Source organism: Gasterosteus aculeatus, chromosome 16 (assembly GCF_964276395.1).
Source record: "Gasterosteus aculeatus chromosome 16, fGasAcu3.hap1.1, whole genome shotgun sequence".
NCBI lineage: Eukaryota > Metazoa > Chordata > Actinopteri > Perciformes > Gasterosteidae > Gasterosteus > Gasterosteus aculeatus.
The window spans coordinates 14,823,293-14,844,901 of NC_135704.1; the positions used below are offsets into that span (position 1 = coordinate 14,823,293).

Here is a 21,609-nt window from a genome sequence, read left to right on the forward strand (position 1 = left end):
TTTCTGATAGACATGAATCAAATTTATCTTTCCAAAACAAATGTTTTATTATTATTTATTCTGAATCTCATGTATTGCACCTATAATAATTATATGCCTTCAAATATGAAGATCAAATTGAGATTGAGTCATTATGCTCGGATAAGAGCAGCCTTTTGTAACAGAATATTTTCTTCCTCTTTCCCCAAATCTGATAACGCTACTTTGGTGAGTTGTAAATTCTAGAAAATGAGTCTAAAGAGAAACGTGTGAAGTTATCAGTGATGATTGAAACGGAGCTTTGAAATCTCGGGGATGAGTACTAAAGTGAACACAATCGCTCATGATTAAAGGTCCTAAAAGAGTTTTCTTTGAATATGTTGTAGATGTTTTGTACATTCCCTAAAGGTCAAATGACCCCAGAGGACTACTGTATATTGAGCGGTTTCTGCCTGATTTTCTGAATCTGAGATTCATTTTGCGTATGCTCTGCCATTATCTACTCCTCATTCAGCAATACAATATCTCACAGTGCTAGGGGCTTCTGCGCTGTCACTATAATGATGTTATAGCCCACACCAGGACAATAGATTTAAAAATAACTCAGTTAGTTAAGTTTGCCCTTCTTTAGTGAAGTATACTATTGACAGCGCCAGTGTTTTCTTATGAAGGCCTCATCGCCCACCACGTAGGTTTTAATGAAAGCGCTCATTTCTCCTCCTGATGTGGCCTGTAAAGCAAAGTGTGAAGTCAATCACTGCTTCGCTATTCACATATAACTCGAGTATGATGAATACTAGTGAGAGAGCACCAACAAGTAACTTGGCCTTTCTGCTCTCTTTCCATAATGTGCAGACATTATCAGGGTTCACTGTATATTGAAGAGAAGATATTTGGCTTGACTTCCCAATCCTGATTTTATAAATGTAATATCCAGAAGACTGTATCAGAATCCGAATCCGAATCAAAGACTTAAAGAGGGGCAGCACACAGGGGGGGCTGGGGTGGGGAAGTGTCCCCGGAGTTACTGTCAGACCGCTCACTCAATGCATGGAAAATGGGCCATACACTTAACGTTATTATGCATAAATTTACATCATATTAGTTTTTTTTTTATAAGAACATTTGGATCCAACTATTTGCCCGGATGGATAAAATGATACTAGCTATTGTAGCGTAAGGTGGGTATAGTGCGAGATGACTTTGCTCCTGGTTGTACGTATAATCACAGAGCCTTAAGGAATGAACGTCAGCAGAGAAAAAACACACAATAAAGAAACTGGAATGAGAAGGTAGAATTAGTATGAGCCGTATTGTAGAAATGAACAAAACATACGGTGGGGAGTGAACATCAGTGGATCAGTAGTGTTGCATCCTTGGTGTGGGATTGTGTGTGTGTGTGTGTGTGTGTGTGTGTGTGTAGGGTTGTTGAAGGTGCATAACAAAAGAACAACTTCTTTCATCAGCCGGTGTTTTCCCAAATAATTCAGCGATTTTTCAAATGTTTTGATGCACCTACCTCCTGACACATCTTTCTTTTCTCCCAGAGCTTTTCAGTTCCACCTTTTAAAGGATTTTGCTTTGGTGCCGATTCGTCTGCGAGCGACTGACGCAAGCGCCGAGGAGGCTGGAGCGCTGGTGTCAAACTCAAAATTAAAAATGAATGACTCCGATCCCTCGCTGTGAGCCCCGCCTCCTTCTCCACCAGAGGAGTTGTGTTGCCAGTAGCTTTCGCAATGCCTTCTGGGACATATATTATTACATATAATATTTACTCGCAAGCCGGATATAATTGAATTCCATTGTTTAATAATGTTTGAGTTTGACATGTCTTGGCTAGAGTGATTGACATTTAATAACACCTAAAATAGATTTGCTGTTGTACTTGATGAGGGTCCCTTTACTCTGAAAGCATCTCCTGCTTAGCAGTATTCTCCATGTTGCAAACTGACTCCAAGAAAGGGGAGCGGGTTTGTCTCAGAAATACATTCAATTTATGTTCGCTCATTTAGAAGATCAATTAACAAGCCAAAGCAGTGGTAATACAACTAACAGATAACTTTTTATTATACATGGCTACGAAATTAACTTTTCAATTTGCCATCCTGAAATAACTGTTGGAAATAAAAAGGCCAAAACAATTTGAAAAAACGATAGTCATTTTTTTTTTGGATTTTTCAGGACACATTTGTTTTAAAATAGGACCTGAGAAGAGCCGGTATTCAAACACACTAAAACCCCCGAAAAGGGCTCCCTCCATGCTACATATTTAAATCTAACAAAATTGATGACGTATTCTGTATCACATGGAATTGACAAATTAGGTATTTGATTGCAATTATAATGATCCACAATGCGTGAGAGAATATTTCCTGCTCCAAACCGTGTCACCATGGAACACCATCGCCCTGAACATGCTCTTGATTTCCCCACTCTCGGCGTACCATGCAGTATTCCCCCAGCTGCTCGGCTGCGTTGAGATGCCCTCCGGCAGGCATCGCTGCAAAGAGGGAGACAGAAGAGGAGGGATAAAGCAAGGGAAGGATGGGGTTTTATGCATCGCGCCTCCTTATGCACCTCGCTATACTTTGATCTCCTTCCTGTGTGTGCCGACTTTCTGCAGCCGGTAGGATGTGGCACAAAGCTGGATCCCCATTCAGACCTGGATCTGGTTTTTCGGGCAAAGAAAGTAACTCGATCTAAAATGAAATTGGGACGTCTCAGTGCGTCTGTGTGTGTGTTTGTGTGTTTGTGGATTGTGGGGTTTGGCTGCTTGTTGATAAAAACATCAAAGCTCATGACTTATTTGATTTTACATAGCAGCATTAATCAGTAACACTTCAAGGTTGCACAAGAAGCGACACGCAACGCAGCCAAAGGCTCCGTGACGGATGTGTTACGTAAGATATGTAGCATCCCAAATACAGAGGAAGATTATTTTCTATCTTAAACCTGGTTATGGTGTCCTTTACGTGGCAGGAATGATTCATTGGTAAACAGTTTGCGTATCCTCACTTTGCTCAGGTTTAATTAGCAGCCGTGCTGTGGACTTTGATTGATTTTCTTCCTCCTGGAACACTCTCTCCCCTGTGTGGCAGCAACATGAAGACTTCTGTGGCTACATGCGTATGCAGTGATAAATGCACCCACCTGATTCGCTACCACCTTTAGCTTCATCGTCCTGGTAACAAATTTGATAGTTGATATCCTCAGGCACATGACATACGTGTATGCCGTTGAAATGCGAGTGATCTTTAAAGCCGCATTAATTGAGTATTTTTGGCCACCTGATGGAGTTGAAAAGCTGAAAACGCTGCATTGCCATCATTTTCTTATGATACGTACATAATTGAATCCTAATCTGAGCTGGGGGATGACTCTTGGTTGGTTCTCTATTCACACATCATATTCAATCCTTTATTGATGTAAAACATATGTATATGCATCTAGAAAATTAATTTTGAAAACTGCCAAAATATTAACTCTGTGCTCTTGAATAGTTGCAGTGTATTTCATTTTTTTTCATTTTCACGCAGCAATATTTGAATCTGGGGAAGAAATTGAAAGTGTCATTTTTTTCACACTTGTTCTACTTCTTCCTGCGCGTGCAGGCAGGGCGCCGTGTTTTCGGTGGGCAGATGTGTGATGTCTAACAGCCAGACTCTGGACGTCTATCATTCCTCGCCTGGGGGGGCGGTGGGGGGTCAAAGAGAATTTAAGGCCTCTGTTTGTGCAGGTGTTCGGATTCTGCTCATCCAGAAACCGTCCGACCCTGTCTGCTCCCCTGCAAGAAGGACTGCATCGTGACACCCTTCAGCGAATGGACGGCCTGCCCATCCACCTGCGTGCCAGGTAGCTCTTCTCTGGAGGTTTTTTTGGGAAACTTATTCTTTCCTTTGATAAATTGGCAGCTCAACTTAATATAGAACTTTAGAATACATATTGTAGTTGATGTATACAGTTACAGTATCAAGAGACAAAGCACATATAGTGTTACAGTGCCAAAAACTTTTTCGGCCATGCTGTATATTCTCTCTGGTGTACTGAATAGTTACATTTACGCGCAAATGACAGTGTTAACTGTCCATTACATTAAGCTGACTTGTCAAGAGGAAAATGGAATTTAAATGGGTTTGAATATGTGCGTACTTTTATCTTGGAAATCAAAAAGTGTGTAATTGTTTTTAAAAGAATCGAGCAGGCATCTCGTCTCTGTAAATATGCTGTAGACCATTGGGCCCGCTGATGATGTAATAACCTTCTTAATTGCACCATTTTCAGTGTTTAGTAATTAGCGTTGTGTAATGAGCCTCGGAGCGAGAGCCAAATGACGCTATCGCAGTGTGTTGTGTCCGAAAGCGGACTGCAGTGAAGTGGAGGACATCGTAGGCACAAGGGCGAGCTTATCGGGATCAGATCGGCTTCGAGATATTAGACCGCAATGGGGATGTTGCCTCCCTTCTTATTTAGCCTCTTCCTCCTGGGAAAAAAAGAGAAAATCACTTAAAAATCGGCCATCTAATCTCCCCCCTTTTAGTAAAGATTGGGTTTGGTGTTCAACAGAAAACGCCACGGCCGCATCGCAGTCTCGCTACAGAACCATCATTCAGAGGTCTGCTAATGGAGGTCAGGAGTGCCCCGACACGCTGTACGAAGAGAGGGAGTGTGAATCCCTTCCTGTGTGTCCGGTGTACAGGTAGAAAGTTTAATTAAACCATTTCCCTTTCCCATCCAAGGATAAAACATCTGCTCTGATATCACAGGTTGAGAAAGACGAGTAACCTCTCAATTTACTCGAGAGGTCTGCGTGTGCTCTTAATAATGGCATTGACATTAGATACCGTGAACTTTTCACACATACGCTCACGCTGTTTACGGTGGACCGTTTTTCAACGCTTTGTTGTTGTAGAAAAAAAAGAAAAAGAAAATTGACTTCAGGCTATGTTCAGAAAGCTAAAGTTGCATGATCTTATAGATGGTTAGTAATATTCACGGTATGAGTCATTCGGAATTTGCTGTTCAGCTTTCAAAGGCAGAGACAAAACAAGATGATTTCAAAAAGAAACTATGCAGAGGGTACAAAAACCTTTTTACTGAAGGTAGACTTTTCATATTTCTTCCCAATAACATTATCGAGCGCAGACGAGTAGAACAGTTTTGTATGGATCCTTTTTTGATTGCCGACATGAAGGCTGTGTAAATGAAGCTCTCTAAACGCGACGCCATCCTGAAGACGGTCTGTCCCTCATGCAAACATGCAGTTGGAGGACACACAAGTGGCACAGCTGTAGCCCGGTTCCGGACTCGGTTCGACGTGGATTATCTGGACCGGGAGAAGAAGCCTGTGGAAACGGTTTAGAAACGAGAGGTGAGTTTTTTGTTTCTTTTATTGTTTTACACTCGCTGATTCAGGACTTTTAACAGCCAGAAAGTCGGAGACGGTTTGTCCTGATAGTCCGCATCCTTCCCAATGAGAACCAAGTCACTCACAGAAATGATACTTTATTTTTCTAATTCACACATTAAATTCTTAATTTGTAAAAAAATAAGGTGCGCCGCATTTGCATTTAATCAAATTGGTGCTAATGCTGTGTGAATAGAAATATATATATAGATGTGCTAAGTATATGAATGAAATGATATTTCCGTACTGATATCATAAATTGTTGTTGTGATGAATCCCCACCTGAATTAAATAATGTTTCTGATGACGTCAGTGATAAAGTGGCTCGCATTGCTTCAATTTAAATACAACTTTCTACTTTGAACATCCGTGGTTTCAATTTAAATGAGAGGTTTATTCTACTTATTTTTCATTATATATGTAACGGTCTATGTGTCTGTAAAACGGTGGGTGAATCTGAACTACACAATTTCTATGATAAAAAAGATATATATCCTTTTCCATTAGGGAGATATTTTTGCCTCTAGTCAAATAATCAAACATTGTGATGAATTGTTGTTGTGGAGAAACGATTATGAGCATGATACAAATTGCCTCCATCACGATATGATCATTTCTGTTAGCGGCAAATCATAAACATCGTACTGCTTCCCGACTGGTTTCTCTCCGGAGAGAGTGTGAAACGCGTTGTGTGTTTTCTGGACGGTTTACTCTCCTTCACAATAACAAGCGCGTTCCTCCGAGTGTGGACCGCCACTGGCTGTGATCGTTAAGAGCCCGAGTGTTAATTGGATCATTTCTGACTCCTTCACAGGAGTGTAAATGTCCCAATGAATCCCAGGAACTGGCTGTTCTATCTAATTTACCGGATTGATTCAAGTGAAGTTTTCGGGTGCTTTCTGTGCCGCCTTGAGAACTTTCCGGGGGGGATTCTGCTCACTTTGACTTGGCAGGATAATTATGACTGACATTTCTCAAGTGAATTATTATGACTTTTCCGTGAGGATGGGAAGTGTCTGGTTTTCCCGGGTTAAGAGCGAGCCTCATTGACCTTTAGAGCGTCTTATTTGAATACTATTTGAGTTAAATACCTGTGACATTTCAGAAAAAGTGTCGGTTTGGAATTTGCAGACTGTAGAAATACTGGATTTAAATATGATGCAACAAAGATTTGTCCAGGGTTTTCTTTTACTCGGTAGCTGCCTGAACCAACTCAATGGAAAGGTAATAAATGTCACATTGGGGTATAATTAGGAAACAATGATGGGGAATATGGCCATATTAAGGGCATGGGGCCATTGGATGCTATGGATTGGGATATCAAAGATTTTATCACAGCGAGTTTCAGCAGAGGTTTCTTAATTAGTTTATTTAAGGACCATAAAAAATGTCTCACTGCCTGAAAAGAGCTTTTTTATGATATAATCTAACCCTGAAAAAAAGAGAAAAAAGATTGTATTCAGCCAATATCAACATGTACTTTTGCAATGCAGTCGGATTGCTCAATTGATCTGGGAACAGCTCTTGATTTTCAAGTTTTTGCTGTGTGAAATTTGTATTTCCTTAACATAAATTTCAGTAACGCTGACATTATTCAAGATGTATTTCCCACGCAGTTGATATTCACTGTAGTTTCAGCATCCTGGGATGTTTGAGATGATATTGCATATATCTGGAGCTGAATATGAACACGTTTTTGCAGCATTATCATGTCAGACATTCATCCTTTTCCTCTGCAAAAAAGGTGACCTATATATATATATATATAATTTTTTTTAAAGCCACATAAGAATAAATGTTATACAGTACATTGTCCTTCTACTTTATTGGTGAACTAAAACATCAGTGGTGCATTTATACGCACTGTACTTTCACTATTATCCTCCTTTTATTTCTTACACTGCACTATATCTTGATTTTAAATTTCCTTTTCTTTTACTGGAGGTTTTGATGTTGTTAACGGGCTACATGTGAAGCACTTTTAAAATGCTTGCTTGATGCTTGTTGTTGAAATGTGCTATACAAACACAGTAGCCTAGCCTATTAAACCATTATTGTATAAACATATATATAATATATAACAATACAGCTGCATTAAATATAATGTATGAGCTATATCAGCTATGATCCAGTCCTGCAGGACCTGTTGTGTACTTTACTGTTGTTTCTGTCTGTCTTTTGGCCCCAAAAAGTCAATGGATGTGTTTTCTTTTTGACTGCTGAGACATTTCTGGGACTGACATCAGAAGTTTTCAGAAACTGAGTTCCCTGAGATTCCTACAAATCCCTCTCTTCTCTGCTCCTGCATCGTCCATAAATAAAGTCATACAATTCAGGATAATTTTCTCTCAAGGGTTCTTAATCTTTTGCTACGAAAATTACCCATCTGACTGTTAATAAAATGTTAGGGTCACCTTATTATTTTGCATCATCGGGGACATTTGGGGTGAACTATCGCTACCTGAGAAGACACTCGAGGCAAACAGCCACTGTGGAAAAACCTTTTGTGTTCCGTGAGGTTAACATAATTCTAGTTGCCAGGTTGGCTCTCATGCGAGAATTACAAAGTTTTAGTAAAAAATAGGGCTGTCAATAGATTAAAAAAAATAAATGAATCGCACATTTTGAAATTCATTAATCTCGATTAATGGCGATTAATGAATGTTGTTGTTACAATATTGTTAATAATGATGATGTTTGTTTTGTGATTACTCCTAAGAGTAATGCGCAATCACTTTAGAAAGTGTATATTTTAGACACTGTTGTTTGATTGTTAATATTATTTTACACACAAAACTACACACATTCGATCATCTTGGAGGCAGAATTCCACCTGGTGGAACATGAACTAGCGACTCTTTCGGGCTGTGGTGGTCCTTTGCAGACTGTTTGCTGGGCAGGGTAACGTTAGATGTTAAGATAGAAGTAGCATAGTAGCTAGCTTAGCATACCAGTGGTCCGTTTGTCACTCACCCCTCTTCTGTTTGACACATGGAGTAATTCCTCTGTTCTCTGCTGTATGTCGCAACGCTGTTTGTTTTACTTCCAATTTAAAAAGCTCTGCGGTCAACTTCTGGAACGTTAACTATGTTCAAATATTTTGTTGCATTAATCTAGGCCACATTAATCGCATAGATTCATTAATTAATGTTAACCGCCCTAGTTGAAAATGAAAAAGCTTTTGTGCCCGACATCACAGATGAGACTTTCTGGCAAGTAATTTGAGGTTTGAGCAGATCAACCCCAACTTTCCGTTATTTAAAACCGCAAAGCCCGTATAAAGTTGTCTCGGAGAACCTTGAGAGAAGGCAATGAGCCAGTGTATTTCACACTGGCTACGACGCATTAAGGCAACATGTGGCCTTCCCCGAGTGGAGCTGGAACTGATCTGAGAAATGATTCAATAGAAAGTGACTGATCACCTGTGCTTCAGGACTTAATTGTTCCAATTAATCCGATACACATTACTCTTGCCAAGGCATCAAATAGAATACAATTATACAAGGTGTATGATTGAAAAATTGTGCTAGACGATGTGAAATGAGTCAGATATCAATCTGCTATAATTTGAAAAGGAGCCTTGATAAAATAGGATTTTTTTTAATGCGTGTATGTAAAGTCTACAAAATTTGATAAACCTGGGCAGTGACGAGCTTCCTCAAAGCTCATCCTTCCAACTGCCCATCCAGAAAGTGAACCTTTCTAAGTAACTATGTAATTAAAGATGATCCCCGTCAATGGCGCTGATACCGTGATATAAATTGCTGACATTTGTGAGAGGAGATGATGGGAGAGGCCACACAATCCGGCTCGGGCAGCCAGAGGTTGAGATAATTATGTAAAAAATGGACGGCTCCCTGTTCCAAATGAGAATGTCAGAACTTGCAGGGCCGGGTATTGCTAGAATAAGGTGCTGGGGATGAGAGAATGAGGTTGGTAGATAACATTATTCGAGGTAAATGAACAGAATTAAATGCCAACAGGGCCGCTGAATTATTCCCTCAGTGGGAGGCTAATTGGACTAATAATGTAACAGCTGTTAATGATTGGTTGTTTATCAAACACTTTTGTTAAAGGGAAAAATAAGAATCACATACTAATATCATTTCCCTTTTACGTAACTCCTCCATTGCAAAGTAAAAGGTTTGTTTGTTTATCGCTGTGATTGTGAACGCGGGATAAACACACGTTAATAATAGCCATCATCTCCCTCGCAGTGCCTTTGTGGAGGCCTTAAATGTAAATCATCATCCCACACATTCTCAGCAGACTTGTAGAAACCGAAGAGTTTTTTGTCAGAGGGCAAAATTTAAAAGTCAAATAGAAATCAGTCAAATGGATTAAAGGCATGTTTGTATGTCAGTGAATCCTCAAAGACGTTAACTTGCATTAGTCATTCACATCAATATTTAAGAGGCTCCCCATTTATGTTACTTCGCTCTTGGCCAAGGCTGAACCAGTGTTTAAACAATGACTTATTATCCCTGACACCTTGCCAGGTGCAATGCAGACTTAAGTATTTTGTTTTTTTGATAGTTGGGGAAAGTATTTTATTACTTCAGGTTCCTGAGACGTATAATCTTTTTCCTTCAAGATTTAAATATGGACTTTTTTTTTGTTCTGGTAGAAGGATATTGAACAATATGTATAGTTTTTGTTTCATAATCAAACATAACACCAGATTGTCGGGATTTCCATCTCTGGAATAATAAACCAGTTTGATTTCTACAAGCGATACAGCGTCTTGCTACCGATTAGATAATTCATCAGGGGTGATCATATTCTCTCTGATTACAAAGACTAACAACAAATGAATGACTTTTTCTTTAACAAAACAAATTTATGAAGAATTACCAAAAATGGACACATTGCGGCTACAAAGGCCTTTTTGTGAGTGTATCCCTCTCTGATCCGATACTGACACACTGAGTAGAGAACAGTTTCACCGATGCGTCAAAAGTATTTAGCCTCCCTGATAATCTGTAATCATGAATGCCTAGTTTCTCTCCATAAATCACAGTTGTCCGATAACGGTGTCGTGCTCGAAGGTTGAATCAGCATTTATCTACATCTCAACACGAAAGCTGCTCTGCTTTTTTATAGCTATGACTTACACAGAGGCAATTCTCCAATGACCTTTTCTCTGCCATTTAGGTAAGCGTGAAAGAGATTAGCGGAGCCGTCCCTCCCACTTCCTGCTCACGCAAACAGTGCAGATGAATGTGACCTATTGCGAAGACGTGTCTTATTCTAGCACGAATAACCTACTGGACACATGTAGGCGGTTTGGAAACAATGCCAATGACTCAGTGTCTACTTATGTGTGCATCGTCTGCTTGAGCTGAGTGACATTCTCCCCCCCCCCCCTGTGTTTGCAGGACTCAGTTGTGTCGGCGAAAGCGACGAGTCGGCCAATATGACAGAGTGCCTGCGCTGGGCCGGCCCCTTGCCCCCCCAGATCAGAGAGTGCCGGGTGGCTTGCAAGGATGACTGCGCGCTAACGGCCTGGTCAAAGTTTTCTGAGTGCGCCGGATGCGGCGGCTCCCGCCGGCGCCATCGTGCGCTCGCAGGTAAGGTTCCTCTACCTTCCTTCACATATCGGCACTCAAGGCAACCGTTTGATCTTTGCCAGTAGTGGGTGGGGAGGGAGTGGGGGGGCGTCGGACGGCCCACCGACAAGCTCAGCTCAACCCTGTAAATTCACAGGCCAGGGAAGAAAAACATCTTCCCCAATTGGACCATTAATGCGCAGCGTTGTTGGCGATACACGTCAGGTGTACTCGCGTGGGCCACAGCACGAAGCAGTGACCTTTTGCCCCCGACAACAACTCGAGTGCGTCCTCTGATCTCCAGCGTTCTCTAGTCATGGCGGCGGGGCATTCCTCGCTGGCCTCGAATTCCCCGAGCGTTCACATACTACGCGCGGCGATCCGGTGTGACCTCGTCTCTCTCTCTCTGTAACGTTCCACTGTATGTCGGGTCCAAATCCGGTTTCTCACAGCTTGCAATCTCTTATTTCAGTGCAGATGGCAAATCTGAGTTTCATGCTGCGGTGGCAGACCAGGCTGGGTACTATTTGTCTTCATGAATATTTCATCCGATGCCGGAGGGGTTGTAGTAAACAGATCCCGTGTCCTTCTACAGTACTATGAGAGCCATGCACATGAAATCAAACCCAGGCTTTGTGTTTTACGGCTGTAATGGTAATTAAAGCTTAGTTTATCCACTTAATGCTTTCTTAACTTTCAGGTAAATTGACGGAAAACAAATCGCAATGTGGGTTTCAACCTTTTGGACCCTGTTAAGGGAGTTGGAAGCTGCTTGGAGGATGAAGCTGTGTGGAAACGTGTTTCCCAGCCATATTGCAGTGTTCTGTGTCTAAACCAAAAGTAATTTTGACGGTCTTTGAAGCTGTTTGACAGAATGCTGGTCAGTTGTGACGCGTCTCGCGTCTCTTGGATTTGCTACAGCTGAATTCTTACAGAGAACATAGACGTTTACAGCAGCCCTGTAACCAACACATGGGAATAACGCCGGAAAAGTGTGTGCGTTTGGCAAAGTACACAAGGGCTCTAATTATATTGCTTTTGTTATTCTTTTCATGACAGACGTTCTCCGGTTTAATGCGTAATTTTCATCTTGTCACAATTGAAAAAAACATCCCTTGTATCAGCCACAACAATGAGGTGTTTACAAACAAAAAGGAAAAAGACACACAGTCACACTTTTTGACGCTTTACACCTCTAATGAGAAGAAAATAACTCATGCATGTTTATCCAATTGAGGTTTTCCTCCAATCGCTCCAATTGCGACCCAAAGTCTAAAGACATGCAAATAAGGGTAACTGATTATTTTATATTGCCTAAAAAATGTTCTCGGATACTGTGTCGTCGGCCCACCTTATTACTGTCTTCCTTTTTTTGGGGGGGGGCTGGCGAGCATGACTGGGCACAGTGGGTATCGCGGCCTTCATGGATTAAAAAGATCCCCGGGAGAGGATTTGCATTCATTCTGCAGAGTAAAATTCTAAGAAAAAACAAAAGCGTTATCTTTCTTCAACTAACAGGGGTTTGTAAACGTGATGAATAGGCTGAATCACACTGCGATGAATGGATATCGAAAACCTCTTTCATCTGGTTTGTTCACATTATTGGATAATGATTTGCTGATGTTTTAATGATGCACATTTACGCAGGTTCTTCCGTGATCAGAATCTGTCTCCTGTCAGAAAAGTGACGGCTTGATTTGTGTGGAAAATGTTTTCAAACGATCCCTAAATTGACGTTTTTTTCTTCTTTTTTTCCCCCATCGCTTTAATTAGTATTGACTTGTAGCTAATTTCTTCTTCTAGAGCGGCATGTTAAATGTTGTATGGGCATTTGAGCGTTAAGTTCTCTGAATTATTTCTGCCACGGACCAGAGAGCAGAGTTGTGTGTGTATCTGTTGGAGCTTAACTGCAGATAAATGGGTTAGCTACACTATCCAGCTTTGTTACTGAGCCATTCAAAACTGCTCTGAGTCTCTTCTTTGTCAGAGTAAGCTTTTAAATGCCTCATGGGCATCATTTCAGCTCTGCCTTTTATATAAATACTGTATTTCTAATGGTCAATCTGCCAGGGGGAACTGAATTTAGTTTCTTTCAGTTCATGACTCAGTTTTATCTTTTGCTCTGTTTCCTAATTTGCTCCCAATAAATAGTCTAATATGATGCAACTATTTTATACTTTAATTTAATTGATTACGTGCATTCTTGTTATATTTCATTTCATCTTATTAAATTGGCCATAAATAATTAATTGAGTGCTTAAAAATCTACCCAGAACTTCAGGTAAGAGGGACAAGCGTTATGACAACTGAAGATATAAGCTGCAGTGTGGGGAGACGGTTTCAATTAAATGTATTATGCACTTATATCCCACAACATATGGGTTTGTCTGTTGGGTGATATGTTATAGGAGAGCTGGGCTACAACGGAATTGAGGGACTAACAATAAATACACACAGCATAACTACCTTTAGATGGTTGTTTCTTTTGGTTTGTCTTAGAGGACAGTTTCATGCCTACATTTCACAAGTTCCTTCTATACTTCACATTCCATCAAAACCACTTGCACTGAAAATAATTTGTTCCTGTTAGTTTTCTAGCAGCCTCATACAATCAAAAGCATTCTCATTTGCTCAATTATCTCTGTGAGATTGAAACCGCAAACAAATGCTCATAAATTATTACTACCAGCTATCGATACAAAGAATTGCGGATTAAAAATGCAACATGATTGTGCATCAAGACATCAGAGCATCGGTTGAGTGTTTTAATCAGCGTTGAAAATTGGAAACAGAAATCGAGTGGAGGAACGCTTTTTGTTGACATTTGCCTGAAGGGGACATCTGTCACCGTCAATCTATTGATTGACATATTGATTGACATATTGATTGACATATTTATCAAGCTAATTCATACGTGGCCTTACTATTGCACGGCGGATACTTCACTGCAGATGCCAATGCGCAATATTATCTCCGCTAATGCTACATCCTATCAATAAATGTCACACAGGGAAAGTTTCAGTTAAAGTGCATAATGCTAAAACTATTTGGTAATTGCGGTTGGCCTGAGTGGGGCCGTTGCCCGTAACGCAGTTGTCAAAATGAACTAATGTTGCGCTGGCACTCGACAATCAGCCACCAGCAGTGGCGAAGAGCGAACAGATTGTTGGGGAGCCGCCATCCGATGGCAGCGAGTTCGCACTCGGTGAAGAATGTTTGCAATCAGACCCACTACAGAAACAGATGGGCCGCGCACCGGGGACACGGGAGGCCGAGGACACCCAGGATCCATGAAACTAAGGCGTGAATATACAGCTGAATTAGCCACGCTGCGGTGCCGCTCTAACGCGCAATGCATCGTGGTGAGGGAAATCCGGCATGGAGATTTTTAAAGGCGGTTCTTTGCCGCTCGCCTTACGTGAATGATGTGTTGGATGCCGTTTCACCGTGCTGCAGGAATCAGTATGACTGGACTCGTGGGCCGGTGTTGGTCACTCATGTTGATCTCAATAATATTTCACAGATAACTTTATCCAGTCAATAAAACAGTTTGAACATAAGTTCTGAAACATGAAAGATATGTCAAAACACTTGTTTTTGACATATCTTGCAAACATTTTTGCTTTGGATTGTCTCTCATCATTGGGACGGAAGTCCTGCCACGGATTCCCATCAAATGGTTTAGTTATTTTTTTCTTCAAACAATAAACTATAGCATTCCTGCCATGTTGATGACAGGAGCTAATTGACGGCTGCTGAAAACAGAACAAGACCCACGGCTCTATTATATAACACCGTTGAATGATGCCGAGCTGACAGTCAATCACGAGAAAGATTTGTCAGGAGTTGGACGGCTTGACAGTTTGTATCTGTTACTTGTCCTGATATGAGAAGTGACAGTGGCTGAGAGGAACAACACGCCTTTCACCCGCCGCACAATTACTTTCCTGCTCATCTATTTATACTCATCAGATAGAATAGACAGGACTAATTATTTGAAGCCTGAAGTGAACTGTATTGAGTGGTTAGCTCTAATGGTCTTAATGGAGGTCTTAATGGGGGTCTTTGAGATTGAAAATACATTTTCCTCCTCATTAGACAAGAGAGTTGGAGCTGGTGTTTTTGGGGTGTATATTTGATTTTAAAGAGAGAAATACGTGCTGAAATAATTGACTCCAGTCCACGGAGCATCTTTCATTCCAGGTGATGTTGCTGACATGATGTGATTAGTGTAACCACAATCACGTTTGATTTCACAGACACATTTATGGACCAAATACCACAGATTAACACCCCGCAGACGTATTGTGCTGTGTGGCTGGAAAGGGTAAATATCACAAAGTGACTCCTGGAATGAGCATCACTGACTGATCAACTAACGGAATATCTCTGCATCGTCTCCCGTTCCTCCACCGCCGCCAAGCCCTCGAATCAGAAGCTCTCTGCGCACCGTTTATCATTATTATTGAACAGCTACCGCTGTGTGTTAGTGAGAAGTCACAGATGAAAAGGCAAAGAGAGGGAATAAATGTGCAGAAGAGAAAGCAAAGAACTTTTCTTTTTGTGTTTCCTCCTCAGTGGGAGAACACTCGGCTGCTGCAGATTTTTTGACTCTTTCTGGGACTTTGTGTCTGTAATGTACGTGCAGGGCCTGAGTAAGGGGGCATTTGCATACAAATGACACACTAAAGGTTAGAAATATAAAATGGTTTTCCAGTTGAATAACAACGTCATCTTGTTTGTATTTTGCATTGCACCCGCACAGAATGTGTTGTTTCTTGTAGTAAAAGAATTACTCTCCAAGTCTAAACTTCAGAGGGGTTTAGAAATAGTAATGTAACAGAGACATTAAGAGTGCACCATTCCCTTAAGGGGCTTCAAAATAAAAGGGATGAATTTGAGCTGAATATCCTATCAAATAATTATTACTGGAGGTCATTTGGAGGGCTTCTAAATATGCATCACGGGCAGTAGGGCTCATACAGTACTTACTTAGCTATTAAGGCAATTTCCTCTGAATGAAAGTCAAAACTATGGGGAAGAGTCAATTAATACAACCTCCTCACGGTGCTGTGGCTACAATATGTGTTATGTAGACAGAAGTTTAGAAAAAAGTGCTGGTTTTATTTTTCACTTGTAGTCTAGTTTGCTGACCAGCCGCTATTTGAGTCTTGTAAATTCATTAAGAATGATCAACATGGACAATATATATACACATTCTCTTTTTTTATCTGAGTTTCTAATATTGGAACCGCGATTCAGCTACTCACCCCTTACCTTACTACCCTTACCCTTACTTGCCATTTTCATTTAGAGGATTCACCACCACCCAGGCCACGACCGTTCTCAACCGTTTTCGTCAATCTTCCCCTCAGGTCGCAGTAAAAAGAAGGAGCATTGCCTGAACAAGGAGCTCTACCCTCTGGAGGAGACGGAGACGTGTCCCTGTGTTGAGTTCTTGTCCCAGCCCTACGGGAACTGGTCTGCGTGCATCCTCCACGGTCCCTCAGCTCCGGGGTTGCTGCAGGGCTGGACAAGCCACCGGGAGGTGAAGGAGTGTGGCCGAGGTCTGCGCTACAAAGCAGTGGCCTGCGTTAACCAGCGGGGACACCTGGTGAAGCCCACGCACTGCACGGACTCAGGTAGGACTCACGGACACGGACATGTTGCAGGCGCTGAGGGTGTTACTACTTTCAGAGATTGGCCCTTTGCAAACCGGAAAACGTATCATGATGATTAGACTCAATCCGCGTACCGTTCAGTTTGACATTTCTTTTGCTCTCGGGAGGAAGGTTTTATTTTGTGAAGCTCCAATCCCTCCATGGTGTGTGACGTCGCCATTCACAATCAACCCTAACAAGAGGGTTCAATAAAGGCACATATTCAGTACTTGCCAGTAGGCCCGACATGAGTAGTCAGATTAATCAGAGATTGTTTTAAAGTGCCAAGTTAGACGTGCACTCATTGTTCAGGTAATTGCCTCTCAGTGTCAAAATGAGCACGTACGAGGTCCGGCGGGCTGAAAGCCGGTGGTATTTCTGGTCTGACATTATCGTCAGTCACTAAACGAGGCCTCTCCCTCCTTTCTGCCATGGTTCCATTGCAGGCTACGTGGAGGAGGTTTGCCACGTCCCTTGCCCCCTGGACTGTAAGCTCAGTGACTGGTCAGCCTGGTCTGCCTGCAGTGCATCCTGTGGCAGTGGGTTGAAGACCAGGTCCAAGTGGCTCAGGGAAAAGTCTTTCAATGGAGGACGCCCATGCCCCAAGTTGGATTTGAAAAATCAGGTAAGGTGTGCACCAGTGCTTGTGCGGCTCCCTGTGCCATACAGGTAGACAGATTGTAGAAGGCAACTCTTATTGTGACAGCACGCTTTGTCAGCGGTGTGGTCTATATAGTTTGAATGAACAACCACGGTTCACTTCATTATCCATCCACATTGTTGTCAAGTCACTTCTTCCCAGAATTGAATGTTTCAGGGCATTCCACTTACCCCCCTCCCCCCCTCCCTAGTGCATCAATACAAATTGTTCTGCATAATCTCGATACTTCAGCACAGACACGCAGCATCATCCTGCCAGGATCATTAATACAGTGCAAGCTGCGGTTTAGCGTTTTAATGTGTCAGACATCTCCTGTCGGGTTTTGGAAAACACTGCCCTCCAGCTCAGGTTGCGTCGCCGGCCAATGTTGTTGCGTGAATACGCAGAGGAGTCGTCGCATTTCAGCGGTACGCTTTATCACCCATCTGCCACTGGGACCGCCAGGGTGACCTGCTCATTTTCTACTGTCTGCGGTCCGACCAAATCATTTGCACTCAAAAAGACGTGCCCTGTCTGCCTGTATGACATAAAACAGGGTGGGGCGTGTGGAAGTGGAGTGGAGAAGCGGGCAGATGGGAGCTCTCGATATTCCTCAGTCAGGTTTCGCCCGTACGTAAGACCCGAATGTCGTGCGGCGGCGCACCTCTCGCGGGGTCGCGGTTTAAAGAGGAGCGGCGTGTTATGAGTGCCGCCTGTATGCTCGAATGGGCACGAAAGGACACTTAAGTTCTCGGGGGTTCGTATAGAGATGAGATATTCCAGCGGGTTGCAGAGGGCGTTTGTGTATGTACAGATGGTTAAGTGCCCGCTAACAAGGTCTCGGGCCGGCCCCCGCGGTAACGCCCCGCAACAACCCTCGCCATTGAGATTGCAGCTATCCGTCGTCGAAAGCCCTCGCAGATCCATTCCAAAGGGGGTGCGAGAAGGCCTCGCTGTTAACATTATCAAATTGGCCATTTTAAATTGAAGTACACCCTGGCGAGGTGTGGGTGGCAACAACGCTACAGTATCACCTCTACTCTTCTTCGACAGGCGCAGTTGTTGTGTTGAACAAGGAAAGGTCAAAAGTGAATTCTTGAGAGGGACTTAAAAAAGCAACCTCCTCTTTGTCTTTGAGCCAGTGCACTTCACTGCTCAGACCACATGCAGCTGGTCTTTACTGCTTCATTTAGTCTCTCTGAGGATACGCCGTAAAAAAAGGGTATTCACATTCCTAATGGTCCTCTTCTTCTCTCGCGTGCACTCGCTCTCCCATTGCCCGCTGTGAACTATTCTCCAACCAGAGTGTGGCCTCGCTCACCAACAGATGTTCCCCCTCGAGCCGCAGCGAGAGGTGACCGGCTTGACAGAGACGGAATTTACAGTGCTTCCACAACTCATCCTCTCATCTCACGCTTGAGTGAGCAAGTAAGATAGGGAGAGAGATAGAGAGGGAGAGAAAGGGCCGCCGTGAAAATAACGAGGGGGAAAGTGGCCGCGATGTCAAACGGACGGCGTAGGAGTCGGGCCGCAAAGTCAACTTTGAACGCGCTGTTAATGAGGTAAGACTTTGTGCACGGGAAGAAGACGATCAAGAAAACAACTGTTGAACCGAGATGAATGATTCGCGGATGCGCTCACTGAGAAGCGTTTTGGGGCTTCTTCGCCGAGTGAGAAGTCCGTTCATTAAGCCCCGTCGCCTTTTTCAGTCCAGCAATTGTGTGGCAACAGATTTGCTACTCTTATTCAGCTCAGCCGGCCTGTCGAGTCTGATTTCTGCAAACGCCGAAGCAACGTGCACGGGGGATGTAATAAGGGTTGTCCTGTTCTTTATTAGATTAGGTGAATATTACACCCCACAACCTATTACACAACCCTTCTATCGAAAAATCTGTATGACATTATACTCTGTCTTTGTCTGACAATGATATAATCCAAACAGACTCACTGTTTACCAGAACAAACGTGTTCTGAAGGTATGAGGAGGGGTTCGGGGGAAGTGTCTTGTGACAGTTTGACAGAAACACGACTTACGCCTGTATATAGTCACAATAGGGCATCCTGCAATTTATTTGTTAGCTCCTTTGTCTACTCCCTTGTGAGACTAAATTATTCATTTCTTAGTGACATGTTCAGAATATCTCCTGGTGCTAAGTGATTATAAGAGAGCGGGGGTGTGCAGGATGTGTTCTTCATTGTCGATGCATGGCTCTGAAAGTAAAAATGTATTTATTTCCACACGGTTAGATTGAAATGCATACCATATATAAGAAAATATCCAAGTGCTGATGAATCCACACGGATTTAGTTTACACTGTGGCATATCTTTAGGAAATACGTCCCTGCAGGAGACGGCTCACAAATCAAATCTACAATCACAGGAGAAATTGAAAAAAGTGTTAGCTACCAAATGCTGAAATATGAAGTGATATATATATATATATATATATACACTGTTTAATATTACGGATTCTATATATGTTTCTGTTCTCTTCTTCTTCTTCCTCATTTAAACTGGCATAGAACACAATACAATCGATCTGTTGCTTTTGATCTGCGTGTTGCAGCTGCAGGTCACAGTGGTGGAGGTTGGTTGAATGAGATGCTTTGTCTTGATGCTTTTTGTTCCCCGTATGGCCCCTTACGCCTTGTGAATACTGATAGCCAGAGAGAGAGAATGGGTTTTGATTTGAGAATGGAGACTCTCGCCGCATGTGTGCAAACTCTGAGTGAATACTCGTTATACGCGTCCTCAAGTGAAGTGCCATGGTTGAACCTGAGTGTTGGGGCTGGCACTACGTACAACGCTCCCTGACAAGGGGATGCAGCACATTGAATAATATTGAAAGATGAACATAACTGTGAATCATCTGAAGAAGGTTTTATTCTCTGTGTAAACAATTTTTACTGTAGCTGCTGATTTATTTCCTTAGTTTAGCTCCTTTTAGAAAGCCTTGGTTGTAATTGATTTGATCACAAGTGCTGTTCAACACTGTGGACAATTAATCAAGGTGTTGCAGTTCATCTGCAAATAATTAAATACGTGATTTAACTGGTTTGGTAAATACAATATGAATCACAGGAAAAAGGGTGAAATTTAGGTGAAGAGGCAACACAAGTATCATTCAAGGAACAGAATTTGTATTTGACACAATTTACCTTTGTTTTATATGCATGACTTTGTACTGCAGGAAAGAATTTGGCTGTTTAATTCACTGAAGATAAAATTAAAATCTGGGAACCAGAAGCATGTATAGCAGATTTCATCACAATCGAATCCTTCATCCATCGACATTGTCCATCTGTCTGTAGCAAGCAACAGCCAATAGAAAGTCCAACAAAGAGAGGGATCCCAAACATCAGAATAAAGATGAAAGAGAACACACTGCCTTGTTTTTTACCCGATTGCTCTCAGGTGCCAAACTCATATCTCTCCTTCATTAGGACAAAATACTTTTGGAGCCAACTGCTGATGGAGCTACCTGAGGCCAATGAGGTGTAATTAACGTCGAGCAGTGCTTGGGCATGTGCCCCCTCCCCCACCCCCCCCAACCCCCGAAGGCCCAGGGCAAAGATCAGAGTGTCTCCTTGCATTGCAAACCGTGCATATTGTTAAGGCAGCCCGAAGCACTGCCACCAAAAAAAGGATCCATTCTGGAGCCTCCGTTTCCTCTTCAGAGCCTCGAGCTACGCAGATTGTCCACAGCATTTAATTCAGCTACAAAAGGTTAATCACAGCTTTTATCTGCTAAAAACCTTGTAGTTTGTGGATGGGTGAATATTAAATACACACTTATTATTTGATAACTGGGAATGATTTTTTAAAGACAGAATCACTGTGAACTTTAATGTCTAAAATGAATGTAAATACAACCACTAAACTCACAGTTTTTACTCAAACACATTAATCAATCAAGCAAATACTTGATTACTGTATTCCTCTACATTTTACACTGTACATTGTAACGTGCAGAGATGCACGTACTTTATATATTCACTACATATTCATTGTCCCAAAAACAAAAATAAATAGGCCCTACATATAATATCAAACTAAAACAAGATTGAGAAAGTGGAATTACCATTTATCAGGAAGAAACATAAGACAAAGGGGCCCAAGAGGGGCCGCGGGTGTTTTCACTGTGAAATTGGGTCGTGACTATACCAAGGTTTTCAAGCTCTAACTTCTCCTAAGTGAGAGGGAAGGCGGTTGAGGGAACTCATTCCCAAATGTTTGTGTAAGTGTGTGACAAGGATCTTTGACCAGAGCGATTATTAAAGGTTGATGAAGGGTTAAGTGCTTGCAAAACGTCTTCGCTAATGCAATACTGTCTTGCTGAGCTGCGTCGCGGTAATGGATAACAAAGTAAATGACTA

The 21,609-nt window shown here is 42.2% G+C and overlaps 1 protein-coding gene across 1 annotated transcript in view; it reads left to right on the forward strand.

Moving 5' to 3' along the window:
- Positions 1 to 21,609, forward strand: part of thsd7ba (thrombospondin, type I, domain containing 7Ba) — a 110,722-nt gene that overhangs the window by 69,632 nt on the left and 19,481 nt on the right. The window contains exons 11-16 of the mRNA XM_040201649.2: positions 3,716 to 3,831; positions 4,543 to 4,675; positions 5,241 to 5,347; positions 10,762 to 10,953; positions 16,308 to 16,574; positions 17,039 to 17,217. Of these exons, the coding sequence (XP_040057583.2) occupies positions 3,716 to 3,831; positions 4,543 to 4,675; positions 5,241 to 5,347; positions 10,762 to 10,953; positions 16,308 to 16,574; positions 17,039 to 17,217 (994 nt within the window). The remainder of the gene's footprint in view (positions 1 to 3,715; positions 3,832 to 4,542; positions 4,676 to 5,240; positions 5,348 to 10,761; positions 10,954 to 16,307; positions 16,575 to 17,038; positions 17,218 to 21,609) is intronic.